Source organism: Chenopodium quinoa, unplaced genomic scaffold (genome assembly GCF_001683475.1).
Source record: "Chenopodium quinoa cultivar QQ74 unplaced genomic scaffold, ASM168347v1, whole genome shotgun sequence".
Taxonomy (NCBI): Eukaryota; Viridiplantae; Streptophyta; class Magnoliopsida; order Caryophyllales; family Amaranthaceae; genus Chenopodium; species Chenopodium quinoa.
In genome coordinates, this window is record NW_018743920.1 from 6221877 (window position 1) to 6242438 (window position 20562).

The window sequence follows — 20562 nt, forward strand, 5'->3', positions numbered from 1 at the left end:
GTCCAACATCCAATTCAATACACATCAAACCCTAACCCTAAGGGTGTCTCACTCTATAAATAGAGCTCTCCCTATTTCATTTGGGAGAGGAGAGGAGAGGAAATCCTAGAGAAAACAAGGAGAATCAAAATACAGAGAAAAGCCTCTCAAATATTCTAAACCTCTCCAGAGAAAACCTCTCATCAAATACTCTAAACCTTTCCAGAGAAAATATCTCAAAACCTAGAAGAAGAACAACAAGCATTCGACGTGTCGTTCTACTCTAGAAGATCACCCGTGGAAGAGATCAAGCCTCGACGGCCCTCAACACAAAGGAAAGGAGGACTTCAAATCATCATGAATACCAGTTCAACCTCTATATCAAATAGTCATTGATCGAAATCAAGCCTCGTCGGCCCTCAATCAAGAATTCAAGTCAAAGGTCTACATCAACAACGAACAGTCAAAGGTCTACATCAACATAAGTCAAAGTTCTGCATCAAATCTTCGATTGAGATCAAGCTTCGACAGCCCTCGTTCGAGAATCAAGTCAATCCGTGAATTATGTCAAAGTGGAGATCGAATCAGAGGACAAAATTAGAGATTGTACCCAATATTCTCAAATTAATAAAATCAATATTTTGTTGCACTTGTTTTGAATCTATATTTTGCATATTTAAAATTTGTGTTTACACAATGAAAATTGATTATGAAATCCAAATAAATACCACTAATAAGGTTCTAGTAAACAAGCATGGTTGCAGTTACGATTGTAGATAACATCTAGTCACCAAAGACCTCACCATCTTCCTTACTAAGCATCAAGATCCTCCAAGACGTTGTTGCCCTAGAAAAACAAGGCTTTCAACGTAAGGCCCTACATAATCGAGCATGGCGAACTCTTTTTTATATGGACGGACAGATTTGTTTTTTGGACTATATAATATCGAACTTCCATCACTCTTTGATACCACAATATTGCCGTTAGCTAGACTAGTTAACACCTTCCCATATGCATCTCCACAATCGATGCCAAAAATTTTCTTCCAAGAATCACTCTCGCCGTACTCTTCCATCACCCACAATTTACAAAACCTATCGTTGTGATATATTGCAAGCTTCTCCTCTCCGCTTATAACAAGTTTGGTTAGGTACATGTATTTATGAAAAATATGTTTCGGAACTTTAATCTCTCCGAAAGCTTCTTTGGCTAGATTATATGTCACTATAACATACTCAGTGGTGTTTTGCCCTTTATATTTACGTGTAGACTTAATTTCCATAATCCAGTGTATAACCCCAACCCCGTTTGTAAAAATTCCTTGCTCCATAATTTTTGATACCGGACGTGAAATTGATCCGTGTACTATTTTCCAAGTATGTGAATGGAGTGTATAGATTTCTGCCCAAACATGCTTGCTGTCGTTAGGGAGAACACCGATTCTAACAACTTTGAAATCTAAAGACCGCCTATCATACCCAAACCCTAATGCACGAGATCGTATATTGGCAGTAAGATGGGTAATAGGGATGCTTAATGATTTACCTAAAAACGGGTTCCAAAAAATTAGGGTTAAACCTTGATGATGAAAAACATTAGCAAAACAAACCAATCCGTGACAAGAACCAATAACATAATGGCTTCCACCAACCGGGACATTAGTGAACTCCTTCTTATATGTGATCGCATTACCTGTACCGGACAGATGTTTATACAGCAAAAATGTTTGTTCGTCGTAGAAAGTGCAACGAGAATAGATATGATACTCCATATCGGAAGTGGTATGCCATAAATCCACGAAAGTTGGATCAGTAACAATGGAATATATGGATTTTGAGGTACACATGAACCGTATAAGAGACTTTACCGGCAATCTTTTGAGGATGTTATACTGAACATCCTTTGGAAAATCTTGAAATTCTTTAACGGTGTTATTTCGATTAATAGTGTAAATTAGATCAAAAATCTTAAATTTAATCTCCGCTAGAAAATCGTGAAATTGCTTTGCGGTCATTGTTAAAGTTTCTGGTGAAGGGGAAGGCGGAAGAATCAAAGGTTTAAGGTTTTTGAAGGGAAGAGGTAAACGTTATATTGTTATTATTATTATATAAATACAAGAATAGATGAATAATATAGGGTTTAAATTATTATTAATTAATTAATCTAATAAAGAAGCAGTCAAACCTTAATAGGATTGTATACTTGGAATATGACAACGAATAGGAAACTTTATTTCTTAGAAAATAGGGGTCGTTATATTCTGCTATTCAAAAGATATAAGAGAAGTTGCCTAAAATAAATATACGAAGTATTTAGAAAGTTATTGCTTATTAGTGGTAGTTGATTGATAGGTTATAAAAATATTCAGCTTAAGAAATATTATTTTGAATTAAGTGCTGCATATTTTTTACTCCGAGCAGTTGTTTAAATGGGATAATCTTTAGATTAGTAATCTTTTTTTTTACTATTTTTTTGCCCCATTGCAAATAAATGGGTCAAACTTCAAAATTTTTGACCGTATAAATTACAAAAAATGTTTTATCGTAACTAATCCTATAAATTACAAAATATGTTTTATCATAGCTACTCATATAAATTACAAAAGCTAATTAAAGTGTAGTTTGTGAATAGTGTAAAAGTCAAACGATGTCAACTAATTAAAAAAACGGAAGTACATACTAAACCTTAATATAGGCCATGATACTTACAAATTTACTATTTTCGTTTTTTTATTGACGCGTTTCTTGTATAGTATATCACACTTGTCCACATACAATTTTAACGATTAATAATCAACATTGTAAAAATTATAAAAAGTGAATATTAATAAAATTTATATTGAAACCATTCAAACAAGATCTATATACATATCCGAGTGTAAAGATTTCAACACAGATGTTTTACTCATCCATAGAGTACGTACAACCATAGATAATTGAGCATCTTACTCCTACATGAACTGATTTTGTTGACCAAGAAGAAAACTTCTCATATGTTTTTACTCATTGAGCATCCTATAAATTACAAAATATGTTTTACTCATTTCACATTAAAGATTTTATACAACGGAAAAAATATTATATATACAATTTATTTATATTTAATAAATTCATTATAAATTACAGTAAAAAAAAAATTAATATTAAACTTTTGTAATTTTGTCTGAAATTATTAAATATAATAAATCAAATAATTAAAAATCTTAGATGAAAAAACTGTGCATCGCATGGGCTTCCATCTAGTATTAATCTAAAGGGTGGGATTATTAAAAAAGAATGACCTAAAGATGGGATTGTTCCCATGAATTTTTCCTTTTTAATATGTTTTCCACTTACGATATTCATTAAAATAATGCACAAATTTTTTTGATCATTGATGCCTCCTTTATACTCCGTATTGCCAATCCTGTAAAAAAAACTTTGATATTCACGAGGGAGAGGGTCTTTATCGTATAACTGGTTGTACCATTGTTAGTAACTTGTAAGGTATAACCGTAGCTATTTTTTGGGTCCGTGTACTAACAAGATACAATAAAACAGCACATGGAAAATATACAGCCTTAATTGCACCATGTACATTGTACAATCTGTTGTACATGGGAAATTGCTGGAAAATATTGATGAAGCTGCAAAACTGCATAAAAGTATAAAACTGAACACCACCAGATAAATTTACACAAGGACAGATTCAAAGACTAATTTTACTCATATTACACATGATAAATTATACAACAATTTTCCAACTAGAACTACAATGCACCAGGAAAAAAGAAAGAAAAAATTGCACAAAATATAACACCTTGAAAAAGAAAAAAAAAAAAAAAAAAAACTTGCATGTCCTCGCCATATTTATTTCAATATATTAGGGCATGAGCTTATATTCTCTATAACGCTTACACAAAGCCTCAAAGGAGTTCCACTAGAAGTAGTAGGATAAGATCATCCTCTCCTATCATGCTACATGCCACACTATATTTACAACTAATGAGAGAGCTGATAACTTACAAGATGGCCTTCTTATATCACAAGTGCAGTCGGATTAAACATCGATGGCCTGTTGGGCAGACTTTACAGCAACTCCATCCGACTTTGGTTTATCCTTGATTGGCTGTCGTGTGCCAGGATTCTTTTTACCAGAAATTTTAGCAACTGTCTTGGCTGTTTGCGCTCCTTGATTTCCTGGTCAAGTATTTTAGTATCACACACGCGTCAATGTTTACTAAAGAAACCAATATGTATAAACTCCATCTATAAAAGATATGTGCATAAATAATCCCACTTAAATTAAGTGGTTGAGAAGGGATCAATTGTTATATTTAGTACTCCATTTTTTTCCTTTTTGACAGGACTATAGAGCCCTAGTTTCCAATTAGGAAAAGAACAGCCTATGCTTTTTAAGTTTTTATTATGACCATCTACCCACAGATATTAAGATAAAGATGACTAGGTACACATCGGTAGATGAAAGAGGTGGATGGCATCATAAGAGATGCATAGTTTAAGAAAGCACCAACGTACCATTATTAGGCAAAGACAAACGCTTTTTGGGCTTTGCATCCTGTACTATCATTCTTTCTTTTGGGTTACTGCGGGATCGTGAGCCAGCGATAGGTCTTGAGTTAGCTTCTTCAATGGGGACTTCACGAACTTGTTTGGATTTAAGCTTAGCTGACACTGAATTGGATACGTCTTGGGTGTTTGCAGACTTGCCAGTCGAAGATTCATCAGAGTTAGATGGGGTGGATTTTTGTGCAGGGAGATTCGCTGACAGGGGCTTCCTCCCAGAAGATTTCGGCTGTAATTTAGTCTCACTGGTACCTTCAGCATCTTCATTACCAAGTATCTTCACACCATCCTTCAGATTGATGTCAAGGAATCTGTTTTCCCAGGGACGGACTGCCATCCATCGCTCCAACCAATTCCAACCCCAGCTGTTCTTGTCTGGTTCAAAGCCAGAAGAGGCAGCAGCTAGCTGTCTTGATCCTGCTTGCCACTACATCAGATCCAAACCCAAAGGTTAATCACCTAAATAAGATACTGAAATAAAGCACCAAGCAAACCACATGATGATTAGTAACTTTTACACAAGCAAATAACAAATTTGATTGTTTTTCTATGCCGAGGGTAAACTTTCTGTCAGCTATCATAACACCAGCAGAATAGAATTTCTGCACCTCACTCCATCCCACACCGCATCCCATCCCCCTTCCCAGATTTTAAATTAATTTCTATATCCATCTAACATAACCGAATTGACCTTTTTCCCTGATTTTTTGTTCTCTTTCGAATCACAGTATAACTAACTGGAAAAGATTGGTTCTAAAGGGTAATTTATTACTCTGCGAAATTACAAGCACATTAGATTTTCAAAATAAACATTGGTGGCATGGCTGCAGGACCAAATTGGAACTATCATGCTTCATGTTGTCTACTCTCATTCTTAACAACATGAGCATTTTCACAAGCTAATTAAAGACGGCGGCAATTTCATATTATTCTACAACCAATCCAATAAGGAAAAATCATTAAGAAAATCAGTTACACTATCAATGGAGTTATACCTGATGAGCTAGGGCATATGCCATTGCTCTCTCACGCTTAGCAGCAGCCTCCTGCCTCTTTAGCAACTTAGACTGTATTTGTTCTACAGAGCCAACACTGTCACACCATCCTTCCTGAATTCATAAACATTCAGTAAGATATATAGTCATGCTTCAGCCCGATCTGACGCGTAAACATCCTACTATTTCAAAACGCTTCATGCTTTACCAAAAACCAAGCACTGACTATAAAACGCCATAGTATGCAAAATAGAATCTACTGGCAATATTCCAAACTTAAGGGAACAAATAACTAAAATTTTGTAATGAATTTGTGAGCTACTGCCTTCTTCACTTCTTATGCTTTCCCAAATTGCTTTTTTTTTTTCAAATGTTGGATAGAGTTAGTTACCCACATGTATATTATAATACCATGCTTGAAAATCTTGTGCTATAAAAGCATGAAATTAATCCAAGGTAATGATGGCACCCCGGAGAAGAATTAAGGTTTCCAGATCACAGTCCCAAAGCAACAAAAGAGATAATAGTCGTTGACAATGGAGCAAGTAATCACCTCTATTTCTCGAACACGTGCTTCCTGTAGAAGTTGTTGATGAGCTTTCTGCTGTTCGGTTTGACTTTCTAAAGCCAAACGCACACGCCTTGCTCGTACCCGAGCTTGAACTCTCACTAAAGCTTGCATACAGCGTAGAGTTATAGCAGCTTGTTTTCTCACAGCATGCCCTCTAACAAGTGCTTGCAGTCTTACCAATCCTTTCAATGCTCTCAGAGCTCTCTTAGCCTGATATAGAACACAAGAATCACAGTTAACCATGGATACTTAGTTGAGGCATTAAAACACTGCCACACCGGGAAGCTGAATTTGGTAGGCACTAAAGATTCTCTTTTACAACGACAATTACCCGTGTTCAAGAAATAATTGTAGGACCACAGAACACATTTAGATGCATACATCTTCAGGAACATCTTTCTATCAAGCAAAACTTACTTCAACACACTGGATCCTACTACTTGTCATATTTAAGTTTCTAAACAAGGATCCTTGAGCAATCAAATCCAACAAAGAGGGGAAAAGTTATTCTCATTCTTATTTCCTTCAAGCCTTCAGTTCCTCTACGCATACAAACCAGGCCTATTAATGCAATTTCAGAGATCAAAATGATCACCTATATGTGTATCAAACAGTTTGAACTAAATTGCCAGCAATCTAGGGCTATTACAACAGCAGCAGTAGAGCATATCTGCCAATATGGAAGGGTGCATCAAACAGTCATAGTTTCAAAATTTTGATCTCGAGATGATGCAAGGATTATAAGAGAATTAGTATTCAGAAATATGCAAGGAGTTTCAGTTGGTGCCAAAATGAGCATGTATCCAGATGCAGCATACCAAGACAATGCCCACCACACTGTATCATCTTAAGGAATCCTCACTTTCTTTGTATTAGAAGAGGGAATCAATTAGAGTTCTGGTAAATCAGAATGAAAACATATGAATCATCAAGGAAGCATAACAATATTGTACCAGAAATCCGCGAAAAGCAGTTTGTATGTATGTGGCTGCCCATTCTTCTCTGGTTCTCTGCTGTTCTTCAGCTTCACAAGGAATTTGGACAGAAGTAGAGGGGGAGGTAGCAGTATCAGAAACCGGCCTGGGAATTGCATTCCCAGATAGGTCATTATTTTGTCCTTGTTCTTCTTGAAGTGTTTGATTATCTATCTCAATAGAATGGTTTCTACGATGTCGATATTTACCAACAGCTCTTGCTCTCTGCAATATCAGTGTGTCATTAGACAATAATGGTAATAAGAGAAGTGAAACTCCAAAGCTTGTGAAAATAGATTGATGAAATTTGCTTCCATACACAGCATCTGAATCAGACCCCCATGTGGGCGTGTGACTAACAGTAAGTACATAAGTCATAACTTACACACCATACAATATTACCAAATTCAGTATGCTATTTACTTGTCACTTTAGAGTAATTGAACTGAAAGTGAGTATCAATTACAAAAAATGCAACCAAAAAACCATGATGTTCCTTGCTTTTTAAGTCAAATTTATTTCGATGTCATAAATAGACAGGCCATAGTTGCACTGCAAATTATGACTAGTCATATGATCTGCAATCTAATAGATACAGTAGATTACAGAAATCATAATAAAAAATGCAGATAAATATTTAGCAGCTAAGCAACTACAAAATCAGCTATCAGATCTTTGTTGCCAAAGGTAGAGAATGTTTCTCTTTTACAGTTTTACTCATTCTCGTGCCTATATTCTGCACATCTGAATTTTTATGGCACAAACACATTATTAAAGCCTGAATAACACATATGAAAAGATTTATGAGCTCTTTCAAACTGTCCAAACTTTGGACTCCTCCAACCTTTTACATTAATATTTTCTTACCTATTTTGAAACACGCAAGGAGAAGAGATAATTGGCACAATAGCACTTAACACTTAACAGGACAAAGATCTTATCCTCTCTATCTTTTTTCCTGACTTCCCAAGGGTAGGTAAGATAGTTAATACTCGCATTTTCAATTTTTAAAAATTATGTTTGAAGGCATTTAGAATTTTAGATACATGCAGGCTAAAGGCATTTAGAGTTAAATACATGCAGGTTCATCCCAACCAAAAAGAGAGGCTAAGGTCAGAAATGAGAACAAGAGCTGAAGAAAATAAACCCACATTTTCATCTTTCTCTGAAGATGGAGACTTTTCTGATTTCTTAAATCCAACCAGTGCCTTGATCCATTTCCCAGGTACACCCATGTCACAAGCTGACAACTTAGCCTTGCCTCACCTGCAAATAAAAACTAAAAAAAGTTAATACGTTCCTCAGCACATAATATGTATGCCCAGTTGTGCTTGGAAAGAATTGTATTTCACATTCTCACAATCTCATCCATCCCCCCCCCAGGGCACATTGAGGTTGGACATCTTCTAACTCTTCCCCCACCCCCAACTCCCAAGGGGCCTCGCGCCCTTGCCACCAACAATAATCAATTGATACATATGCTAGACAGCTTCTGAAGTCCATCAAAGACATTTTATAATGCATCAAGTGAACAATTAAAAAAAAAAAAAAAAAAAGCGCACAATTAAAAAGTGAACAATTAAAAAAAACACACAATATGCATTACCATTCAGCCCTAAAAACTGAAACAAAGATTAGTATCCCACTGGTGGTTAAATTCCTAGGGAGACTGATCATGGACCGCCATATATGTTGGTGTAAGCTTGAGCAACCACTACAATGCCTAGCACTACACCAGTATGTCGAATGATTCTCACCTTTTCTTATTCAAACACTAATCAAAATAGGCAATTCTTACTTCCAAATGGCAATTGTAGCAACACTTGGTATTCCAAATACTCTAGCAAAAAATAAATTAGAAGAAACACCCGCATTCAGAACACCAATCAGTGATACATTGCTGTTAATCAATTAACATTAGAGGCGACACGAAAGTAGACCGCTTTAGTGCAACAATATCACATAGTAATGGCAAGAAGCAGCCCCATCTTATTGCCGCAATTTCGCAGGCAACAGAAAATGCAACTCTTGTTCACGTCAAGAGAATACAAACCAGTGAACAATCATGCAAAATTCAAATTAAGCTTCAAATCAACATCAAAAGCCCTAAAATGAACATAGATTTCCATCACAAATTCATTACAGCATGTTCAAATGAAATAAATTTCAAATACCCTCTTATGTGAATGAACTCCTTAAGTTGGACATTTCCACAAATCCCCATTTTCAATCCTAATCAAGTAGTTTCCAAATTTACCCAAAATTTACAAACCTAATCAAGCAGGGAGTAATCAGTAAGTAAACCCCAAATCAACAACATAACTCAAAACCCCCAATACATCAATCAATCTAATGATTTAACACAATAGATCGACAGATCCCATAACTATAATAAAACTCCAAAAATCTAAGTAATTCACCAATGAAATCAAAATTCAGAAAATAAATCAGTAATTAAAACTTACCAGAATTGAAAATGGAGCTGAAAGAAGTAAAAAAAGAGTGGACTTTACAAAGAATGTGAAGAGGGTATAATTGAAACAAAACAACAGAGTACGGAAATTCTATTAGAAACCCATCACTCTAATCATTCATTCTTCCATGTTATTCTATCTATAACCTGGGATTTTAAAGGAGGTATTTTCTGACAATTCCATTAAAATACCCAGAAAGCCAAAAAAGCAGGGGAGAGAATGATACTCTACTCTATAGTGTGAAGGCTAAAATGCGCCTAAAAATACGACGTCGTTTGGTGGTGGGGGTGGTGGGTTCGGTTAAAGAAGATGACAAGTCGTTTTCTAAAGCAAGCAACCAATGAGTCAATCACGGGTTCCCATGTTGAAACACGAACTCAGCCAATCTATAGTTTATACTCTCACGGTAATATAATCCCAAACAATCTTGTTGGATTCGTTTCAATAAATAAGGCATATGGAGTAATATAATTAAAGATGAGTAATTTTTTTTTTTAGAAAGGATGATGAGTTTTTTTTGCTTTTTTTAGAAAGGATGATGAGTAATTTTTAGGCGTACAAATATAAGGATACGGAGTATTGAACAATATAAGAAGTGCTTTAAGAACCACAAAAAAATTGGAATTAAACGATCTTTAAGAAATCAAAAGAGTATATTTTACAAGTCCACAACATAGATTAAAATTTTACGAAAAATTATATTGTTAGAGTTTTAATGGTAGAGCGGAAATTTCACCACCGTTTTAAGGAATGATAGATAGTATTAGACAGTACAGGTGAAAATTACTTACCTTGCTAAACAAATACAAGAAATTTACCAAATAAGCACATACTATGATACTAGTAATTTAGTACTAATATCACACATTTATACTTGTTTGCTCGTACCAAGTACTCTCTCATGAATGGAGTACGTAACAATCACATGTTACGGATGGACTAATGGAGTCCATGGAGGTAATAGCACACGAAAAAAATCTAGCTAATTTTTATCGTTTACGTTTGCTCGTACCGAGTACTCTATACTCAGTATACTACACTACGTATTATTTCAAGAATATAATTTAGGATCTTGGGAATCTAAGCAATTGTATTATTGGAAATTTGCAATCTTGTTACTATACATGTATTATGCACAATTGAGTAAATCTTATAAGGATCGAGGAGTGGAGGAATGTCCCTCTAGGTTTTTTCTTGGGAGGGTATTTTTTTAGTTTTTGCCTGGATTTTCTAGTTTTTTGGGTTTTCTTTCGATCTTCTCCCTTCTCCCTTCTCCCTTATTTTTTTCTCCTTCATCCCTCTCTCCTTGATCTCCCTCGTGGATATTGGTAGGGGCTACTACTAGTTCCTTGATCAGTGGTAAGCCCCAAAATCCCTTTTTAATCGCTTATAATAATAGATCTCATCCTTGCGATGGTTTTCATCGGTGTAGATGATTTCTCTTTTGCCATCGGAAGTTCTATTTTGTTGATGGTGGTTCGTGCGGCGTTGAATCGGTTGTCAGATCAACGACTACAATTAAGTTCAATTAAACAACTACCAAAGATCGCAAGGCCCCCTTGTAGAAGAAGGCTGCAGAGGACAGTGATTCAAGAGACAAGGGTATTCATCAATGTCAATTCTCACTCGCGATAGTAGTTTTATAGAATTACAATTGTTATTTGATTCAATTTTCATAGTATTAATTGTTTCTGATCTCCTTTATAAATGTCGTATGGCTTCTTATTAATGAATTGATCTTCCTTTCCAAAAAAAAAAAGGTATTCCCAGTGTGATCAGGTTTCGATCCTCACCTCCACCCCATTTGTTTCATTATTTCATTGATTTTGTGAATCTTTGCTTTGTAAAAAGTACTCTGTATAATTTATGATTCAATCATACAAGCATGGTTACACCATTCAACTATTATCCTAAAAAAAAAAGATTGAAACGCAGAGCCCAAGCGGTTGACGAGCAATAGTGTTAAAATTTTGCAAAAAAAGAAATGGAGCAAGTTACAAAATACAACCGTAAAAAGGAAAGTGAAGCAAATAATAAAGTACGGAGGGAGTATAATACAACTCATTTCTAGAATTTTTATTTATTTTATTGTCTTTAATTATAGAGTGTTGATTTGAGAATTGAGATTTAGGTTTCGTTCACTTCACCTTATTTTTGCTGAACTAAAATTATTTTTACTGAACTAAAATTATATTTGCTGAACTTAAATAATTTTTACTGAATTGAAATTATTTTTACGAAATGAAATTATTTCTGCTGAACTGAAATTATTTCTACTAATTCTCTATTACATTTTTTCTTTAAAGTTACTGATTATTTTTACTGAATTGAACTTGTTTTTACTGAACTGAAATTATTTTTACTGAATATTATTTTTTTAAGGTGAACTGAACAAGGCCTTATATAATTTTCTCCTTCTTGACTAAAAATATGAAATCAGAGTAATATCTATATCTATACTTCAGTACTACTATATAAATTACACAAACCCGAGCTGCCACGCATCCTCCTTTCCTTTTACATTTTTTTTATAATAATATAATTTTCTTTTTATTGGCCCTATCTAAATTTCTAATTAATCTTTTTTTCCATCACCTAAATAACATTTTTTTTTAACAACATCACCTAAATAACGTAAACTCGTAACAAGGAGTTTAATATTCAGTTTTTTTATACGTATATATACTATATAAATATCATTAAGTGTAACGTTACAAGATGTCACAAGATTGTAAAAGTTATTCAAGTAATTTATAATTTTTCAGTATAAATAATAACACATGCACAACCCGTACATAAAACGGACCCAAGAACTAGTTAAATTTGAATAGAGGTGATCAACATCGGCTCGGCCCGAAAATAAGGCGGGTTTGGGCAAGCCTAAAAACGCAATTTTAGTTAAAAACCCGAACCCGACCCGAGAAAAGCCCGTTTTGGCCCGACAAGCCCGCTACTTTTTTCGCGGGTTTGGGCATGAGAAATTATGATAAGGCCCGGCCTGGACCGATTTTTTATCATCTCTAAATTTGAATAAGCTTGTTCATGAGTGTTTCTAACTCCTATTCGTGCATTTATATGTGTTTTTGTAATGTAAAATAAATAATAAACAAATGTATATGTTCAATTTTTTTAATGAAAAAATGTATCTATTCAATTACTTATACTTCGTATGTTGATTGACCATATGTCTCGCCCACTGACCCACACGTCTATAAAAAATACACGGTAACAATAAAAGGGAAATTTGTCTAGAACTACCCGAAAGATAGACTCATTTGTGAAGAACTACCCATTTTTTTTTAGGGAAATTTGCCCAAAATAACACGAACTTTGGCCGGTTCGCCAATAATAACACCACCTTTGAGTTATTCCAAAATAACACCAACTTTGGGGGGTGTCTTCCAAAAATGGTACAAAAAAAATGGTAACCGGATTTAGGAGGTAATATTGCTGACGTGTGTTATGTCTTTGCCAGGTTGTGCGTTGCTTCCCCTTAACCATCCAACGTGTTCTTTCTTCTTCTTTATAACCGTTAGAAAAAAATGCCAAGCCCTTTATTCTTCCTTCTTCTTCATTCTCTGTTGTTCCTCTCTCAGTAGTCGTTGCTCCATCTTCTTCCTCTGTTTCTTTGTTTTCCTCTCTCTTAATTTGTTGCTCCTTCTTCATCTTCAAGTTCTTTGTTTTCCTCTGCTCTTCATCTCTCTTTAATCGTTCGTGTTGTATCAATTTTAGTGCTCTTAAAAAATTAATCAATGGCTACAAGAAGGTCAATTTCGAACCAATCATGTTCATCCTCTAGCATAAAAAGGATGGGTAATTCGAAAATTCGTTGCAATTGTGGGAATGAAGCTTTGATTAAAACTGTGAGAAAAGGCCCTAATTTGGGGATGAAGTTCTACGGCTGCCCTATGTGGCCAGTAAGTTGTGATTGATTGTCCTATGTTTATTGCATCTTTTTTTGTTTATTGCATCTTTTTTTGTTTATTGTAATTTGGGGATATGTAATTGTAATTACCCTAATTTGGTGTTGTTTATTGTTCATATTTACTGGATGCAGGACACTCAATGTGATTTTTTCAAGTGGGTGAATGAGCAGGCTGAGATGGAAGATTATGAAGTGAAGTTGTTGGAAAAGGAAACCGTAATTGGTGAGTTACAGGTTGAACAAAAAATCGCACATGAGAAAATAAAGAAATTGCAATTAAAGAAAGGAAAATTGGAGGAAGACATCATAGGGTTGAAGAATGAAATAGTTGTAATGAAGATTGATTTAATGAAGTGTGGTAGGAATGAAAAAACGTTGTACTTAGCATTGTTGTTTTCTTGGTTGTTGTTTGGTGTTGTAATCTTCCTTTATTGATTAAGGAAGAAATGAGGATGTATGTTGAATGTTTTATGTGGAAATAAAAAGCAATCAGTGTAATTGATTAATGGATGCTTAATTGAATGTTTAATGAGTAATGTTTGCTGTTGTATTTTGTACTTAATTGATTTTCATCATAATTGCAATAGCAGTGTACAATTGACATACCAGAGCTAGATCAAAAGACCACAAATTTCCCAAATTATTTGCACAAAATGAAAAACAAACAAAACCAGAGCAATGTTAAAAGACCACAAATTATTTGCACAAATTGAAAAACACAACCACAGCAATATCAAAAGACAAAGGCAGAACTGTTATAATGCCTGCAAATGTTTCAATAATGCATGCAACTGTTTCCAAAATACCTGCAACTGTTTCCAATACTTAATTACATAAGATCTCTAACATTGTTTAACAACTAAATTGTTTGACAAATTACACACTTAGACCAAAAGCATACTTAGTAAGTACAAAAGAAATGGGGCACATAAGATCTTCACTTGATCACTGCTGCATCTGGGAGATAGATCTTGTGTTTGGTCTGGTACTTGGTGCCTGCCACACAAATTACAAAGTTATTGGCTTATTTTCCAAAAAAAAAAAACAAAGCAAACACAAAAATGAAAGGGGGAGTACTAATTCTTACTGTAACAATTGGGCTTCCATCATCAGCAAACATTATCCCAATTCCTGATGGTTGTGCTCTTCCCCTTCCCCTTCCTCTTCCCCTACTTGTAGTTGTAGACCCTCTACCAGCCGAGCTTCTTCCTCTGGTGCTGCTTTGACTGACACTTCTAGCACCTTGACCTCCAAGTATCATTCTTCCACCCCTGCCTAGTTGAGTTGGCTGTGCAGTAGCAGTATGGTGGGCAAATTGTGTTGCAGGAGTTGAAGATGATGCAGTCTGTGTCAGGGTGGGTGTTGGGGTTGCTTGTGTAGATGGGGCATGTGAGGTTACATCAGTAGATGGGGCAGTCTTTCTTGGTCTTCCCTTGGGTCTTTTGGGTGCTGGTTCATCAGGGACAACAGAATCCTTGTCTTTGCAGCCTCTCTTGTTATGACCCTTCTTCTTGCATATGCTACAAGTCATTTCTACTCCTGCCCTACTCAATGACCCTGGCTTCTTAGGATTCTCAAGAGGGTGCTTAATTCTGTTCTTTCTTGGCCTACCAGGACCTATCTTGATAGGAGGGGGGTCCAAATTGCATGGACATCTTGGCCAATACCTCTCACCTTCACATGGAGGTATACAACCACTGTAGGCCTTCTTATAAGTCTCAACTTTGTAACATTCATCAACAAATACCTCAGGTTCTTGGTTCACAAAATAAATGCAAGCTATGGCATGACAGCAAGGAATGCCTACCATATTCCATTTTCTACAACTGTTCATTGGGATCCCTGGAAACAGCAGTTAATATCTGACCCCCAAGAAATGTCTTCAAAAATGCAGCATCCACACTTATCACTCTCCTACACCCTGCTGTCCACCCTTGCTTAACTCCATCAAAGCAAGTGAACATCCTACTAAACATTGGGGTAGAACTCTGAGGTTGTGGAGCAACTACCAAGTCCAACACTGTTTCAAGACTTGCTTCCTTCAATGCCTTCAAGTACCTCTCCACCTTCATATAATGCTCTTTCATAGAGCCATGTAACATCTTGTGTGCATGGTATTTTACTTTGTAAGCAAAATCTCTACTGACAATCATTCTGTAAGACCTCCTTACAGTGTCTACAATCTCCTTAGCTGGCCAATGTGGCCTAGCTTTGAACACATCAAGCAACTGCCTAGCCACCCAACTGGACTTCAACTGCCTGTTACTATTCATGTTCCTATGGCATGTGTGATTTCCAACTACTCTCTTCACTAGCCAAGTTGCATCTCTAGAATGCACAGAAAAATATAAATAAAATGGACATTCACCAACACATTTCACTCCCAACCTTTGTCTGTTTTTCCAGCTCACACTATACTTTAGATCTCTACCCTGTAATACAGCATACTTAGTGACAGCATCCTTAATGTCACTGGCATTAGCAAACCTCTGACCAACCTTCCAATGAAACTTACTGAAATCAGTTTCATGGCTCACTAACTCTCCCTTTTTCCCTTCTAATTCATCACTACTACCAGGTGGTGTATCAATGTCATTATCTTCATCACAGTCACTTAGGTTTACATCCCTTGCAACCTCTTCATGAACTGAGTTCTCCCTCTCTTCATCAACTTCAAACTCCCTCTCCTCATCAACTGCCTTTTCCTTCTCCTTCTCCTTACAAACTTTTTCTTGCAATCCCTTCACTATCTCAAGTAACTTTGTATTAACCCTCTTTACTCTATCCCTTGCTTCAATAATCTCATCATCAATGTCATCAGATTCATCTTCAAAGAAATCAGTTTGTTCTAGATCTTCACCTTCACCTTCTAGATCTATGTCAGATAGACTAAAATCACCTTCCTTCTCTTTCTCTATGCTCTCATCTACCTCAAACTGAAAATCATCTTCATCATCATCTTCAAACTCCCCACCCTCACAAAACTTCTGATACTCATGATCATATAATGGATCACTGTCATCACTAGACTCATCATCAGCAACTAATTCATTCCATTTCAAAGGGCTCTCTGGTCTGTCATCCTCCCACTCAAATTCATCATTGAAATCTGTGTTAACATCAGGCAACTCACCAGTAGAAACAAACTCTAAGGATGGGAATTGAGAAAGATGAAGAGACTGGTTTTGAGTGAAGGGTTGAGTTTCTGAAGTGATTTTCAAGGGGGGTTGAGTCTGTTTTTTTGTTTTTTTTTGGGGAAGGTCAGATGCTTTTTCTGGTAAAGTTATAGATGTTTTTTTGGGTGATGTGGTAGATGCTTTTATAGGTGAAGTGGAAGCATCTTCTTCAGTCAATGAGGGTTTCACCACCTGTGTTTGTGGTCCCTTCCTTGTGGTCAATTTTTTTCTTTTGTTCAGTTTGGGTGGGGGTTTCTCAAGTACCTTGCCTGTTGTTTTGGATATGGTAACTTTGGGGTCAGCATTCAACAAAGTACTTTTCTGACTTGTGTTGCCCACATCAACTTCCACAACTTCAGCATTTGAACCTTCTCCCACTTCTCTCTCAAACTGAACTGCATACACAACAATACTCCTATTTACAACAGCTAACTTACCCATCTCTAACACCTCAGCATCCCCTTGAATTACTCTCAAACCTTTCTCAATATTTAACCCAGGCATTTGGTAAAACAAAGCATCCACATGAGCAAGCCCACACTTACTACCATAATCCCTTAAGTCCCAGTAACAAAGTTCATCTGGGTCAACATCAAAGTTAATATAACTCCCACCCTTATACACCATTTCACCATTACGAACATGCTTAAATTGACCCCCATACCAGAATCGAACAGTCACATTATCAAAAACATGAGTATTTGCAGCAGACCCTAGAATTAAACAACTCAATTAGACTACAAACAAACACTCAAGTAATTAACCCTAATTCAGCAATTAACAAGAAAATTTATCGAGTGAACAACATAATTCACCATACAAATCAACCTAATTATTAAACCTACTTTAACAATTACCAGCATAATTAAACATACGAACATCCATATTCAAATTAGAACACATAAAATCCACCCAACAATCATAATTCAAACAAAACAAAGAAATTAAAAAAACACGAACCTTTCTTCTTCGTCTTTCTGGGCATTTTGGGAACCAAAGATCGCAACTTTTTCACTCTTCTCTTCACTTCACTTCAATGCAATTTTCTTTGGGAGCAGTAGAATTTCGGAATTGAGTTCTGATTATTTCAAAGGGAAATGACGAAATGAGGAATTGAATATGCTCTGAGATCCTCTGATAAAATGGTTCGAAGACGAAGAAAGAGAGTGAAATATGGAGGGAAATGAATTAAAGAGGGAGACAGGAGTTAGGTGTGCAAAATTTAATTACACGTTCGATGGTTAAGGGGAAGCAACGCACAACCTGGCAAAGACATAACACACGTCAGCAATATTACCTCCTAAATCCGGTTACCATTTTTTTTGTACCATTTTTGGAAGACACCCCCCAAAGTTGGTGTTATTTTGGAATAACTCAAAGGTGGTGTTATTATTGGCGAACCGGCCAAAGTTCGTGTTATTTTGGGCAAATTTCCCTTTTTTTTATTTGTTTACAACTACCCGCAAGTTTGAAAACGTTTGGGTAGCACTACCCATTAACGTTTTCCGTCCAATTGCACCGTTAGTGGAGCCCACTTTTTAACTTTCCCACCTAATTAACTCCTCCCCCCAACTACCTTATGTCTTCCTCTGTAATTTCTTTTCCCTCCATTACCACCCAAAAAATCTGATTGAAGAAATCAAGCAAAGCAACACAAATTCAGGTAATCTTTCACATTTTCCTTGCAATTCATTGTTTTTCGCGCTTGTTTACAAGGTTTAATTGAATGCAATTAAAAGAATTAGGGTTGAAATCTGCCTGCCTCAAATTAGGGTTTACGTGTTCAATCAAAATTGGGGGTTTTGATTTCTAGGGTTTGGGGGTTCAATTGAGTTATGAGAATCAGTTATTTTGTATTTGAGATTAAATTATGAAGCATTTTAATTACTAATTGACATTGTAATTGGTAGGATGTCCAATTCTTCATATCACTCCGCTAAGCAATATCATCCAAATAAGTGCAATTGTGGAATTCCACCAAAATTGGAGACGTCGTGGACTACAAAAAACCCTGGGAGAAGATTTTTGGCTAGTAAATTCTATGATGCTGCATGTGATAGAAGAGGATGCAAATTTTTCAAATGGATTGATGAAGAAATACTTGAGTGCCAGAGAGTTGTCACTAATGAACTTGTGTTGGACAAAAAGCTGATGAAAATGAGATTGCTTTACTAAAACAACAGGTTTGCCTGCTTCAAGACCAAAAGGCTAGGGTGGAGATTGAAAAATAAAGACTTACCAAGAAATGCAAGACACTTTGTACTGCTATGAAGAAGGCAAAGGCAGGTGACGGGGAAGGTATATCAGGACTGATTTAGGTGGCGATGGTTGTTGTTATTGGAATTGTGTTAGTGTATTTAGGAAGGAAAATGATGTAGTAGGCAATTAGGTAATCATAGGTATTTCATTTGCACTGTATATATGGCATATGTCACAGATTTTGGCATGTAAACAGAGTGCAAATACTAACCTTTATTAATTTTAGGTTGTAATAATATTGTCGTGACAATGAAATGGAATGGTCTTTTGATGACTACCTTTACAATGCATAAATTTTGAGCACATTCATACTGAAAAACCTTGCATTTCATCATCCAAAATAATTACAAGGCCAAAGTGGATTTGTTCATCACACATAATAAAATATAGGCTACAACAATGTAATATTAGGTTGAAGTACATGTAGCCCCACAAAATGTATAAGGATTGTTCTTAACACAAAAAACAGAAAGAAACCAAATCACATCATAATCTATGGCTTCCACACTGGGTGATTCTTCATTTTTGACTTAATTGGAAGCTTAGCTTTTGATTGTTCTGCCTTGGACTTCCATGTGTCATTTGTCTGAGGCAGGGGCTGGGATGTTGGGGTTGGTTGAGTAGGTTGTGGTGGACCAGAAGCTGCATCTTGTGAGCTTTGCTGAGATGGAGCAGTTTGTGATGTGGATGTGCCAGTTTGAGGGTTAATCTTACCCTGAGAAAAAAAATTAAAACAAATTATAACACATTTAGACCATGGTTTATTACCTTAAAAGATACAAAACAGCTTGAGTCCCCACATACCTTTTTCACAGCTCTTTCCCAATTCTTCTGCCTTTGTAATACATTACAGGGGCTCATTGATGGGGTCTTCCACCTAAGTTAATCTCTTTGGATGGAGGTGGATTCTTGCACTTGTTCTTATAATGCCCTGACTGTCCACAATTTGAGCACTTTGTCAGTTTCTTAGCTCTTTGGCACTCCACAGCTTCTTCCCTCTCACCAATTTCCTGCTTCCTTTTCTTGAGGGAGGATCTGCCAGGCATTTTCCTAATCACAGGTGGTATGGGTTGCATCATGTCAGACCTTTTCTCCCATAGTTTCATGCCAGGCATAGGTCTGATACATGGTGTGTATGCCTCTAAGTATTTGTCCTTGCTGTAGAAATCATAAACAAAGTCCTTTGGCCTGAATCTTTTCTTGATTATGCAAGCCCAAGCATGTGCACATGGGATCCCAATGAGCTCCCATCTGAAGCAGCTACATGTTCTCTCCTCCAAATTGACTACATATCTATCATTGTAATAGTCCACTTCTCAAATGTCTAGCCTACAAGGAATTACATCACATTTGTTAGCCAATTCTGACACAAATTGGAAGACCTTGTCAACATAAGGCATAAATCTCCTTTCATGCCTTTGCACTGCATCCCATTTCTCAGTGTTTCTCTTCATCACAAACCTCCTAATCCATTCTAGGCACACTAGTAGAAATTTTGAAATAGGCACCCCCCCTTTAGCACCGGTTCTTGAAAATCGGTGCCAAAAAAAATGGGCGGGATTAGAAAATTCAGAGTTGGCACCGGTTCCAACCAAAACTGGTGCCAACTAATCTAATTAGCACCGGTTCAAACCGGTGCCAAC

The 20562-nt window shown here is 36.2% G+C and overlaps 5 protein-coding genes across 5 annotated transcripts; 1 reads left to right on the forward strand and 4 right to left on the reverse strand.

Moving 5' to 3' along the window:
- Positions 1 to 800: 800 nt before the first annotated feature.
- LOC110688569 (F-box/kelch-repeat protein At3g23880-like) lies at positions 801 to 1994 on the reverse strand. Its single transcript, XM_021865338.1, has one exon. The coding sequence runs from the start codon at positions 1992 to 1994 to the stop codon at positions 801 to 803; it is 1194 nt and encodes a 397-aa protein (XP_021721030.1).
- A 1602-nt stretch (positions 1995 to 3596) lies between these two features.
- Positions 3597 to 9794, reverse strand: LOC110688177 (protein IQ-DOMAIN 1-like). The gene is made up of 7 exons (XM_021864884.1): positions 9551 to 9794; positions 8237 to 8351; positions 7065 to 7310; positions 6094 to 6321; positions 5541 to 5654; positions 4498 to 4972; positions 3597 to 4158 (listed from the first exon to the last, which is right to left on the reverse strand). Exons 2-7 carry the CDS (start codon positions 8318 to 8320, stop codon positions 4019 to 4021), a joined length of 1287 nt encoding a protein of 428 aa, XP_021720576.1. The 5' UTR covers positions 8321 to 8351; positions 9551 to 9794; the 3' UTR covers positions 3597 to 4018.
- A 3499-nt stretch (positions 9795 to 13293) lies between these two features.
- On the forward strand, positions 13294 to 13937 carry LOC110688179. The gene is made up of 2 exons (XM_021864887.1): positions 13294 to 13476; positions 13617 to 13937. The coding sequence occupies exons 1-2, from the start codon at positions 13312 to 13314 to the stop codon at positions 13917 to 13919; spliced, it is 468 nt and encodes a 155-aa protein (XP_021720579.1). The 5' UTR covers positions 13294 to 13311; the 3' UTR covers positions 13920 to 13937.
- A 488-nt stretch (positions 13938 to 14425) lies between these two features.
- Positions 14426 to 15294, reverse strand: LOC110688178. The gene is made up of 2 exons (XM_021864885.1): positions 14572 to 15294; positions 14426 to 14480 (listed from the first exon to the last, which is right to left on the reverse strand). The coding sequence occupies exons 1-2, from the start codon at positions 15292 to 15294 to the stop codon at positions 14430 to 14432; spliced, it is 774 nt and encodes a 257-aa protein (XP_021720577.1). The 3' UTR covers positions 14426 to 14429.
- Positions 15295 to 15304: 10 nt separating this feature from the next.
- Positions 15305 to 18249, reverse strand: LOC110688570. The gene is made up of 2 exons (XM_021865339.1): positions 17621 to 18249; positions 15305 to 17373 (listed from the first exon to the last, which is right to left on the reverse strand). The coding sequence occupies exons 1-2, from the start codon at positions 17643 to 17645 to the stop codon at positions 15305 to 15307; spliced, it is 2094 nt and encodes a 697-aa protein (XP_021721031.1). The 5' UTR covers positions 17646 to 18249.
- Between the last annotated feature and the right edge of the window lie 2313 nt (positions 18250 to 20562).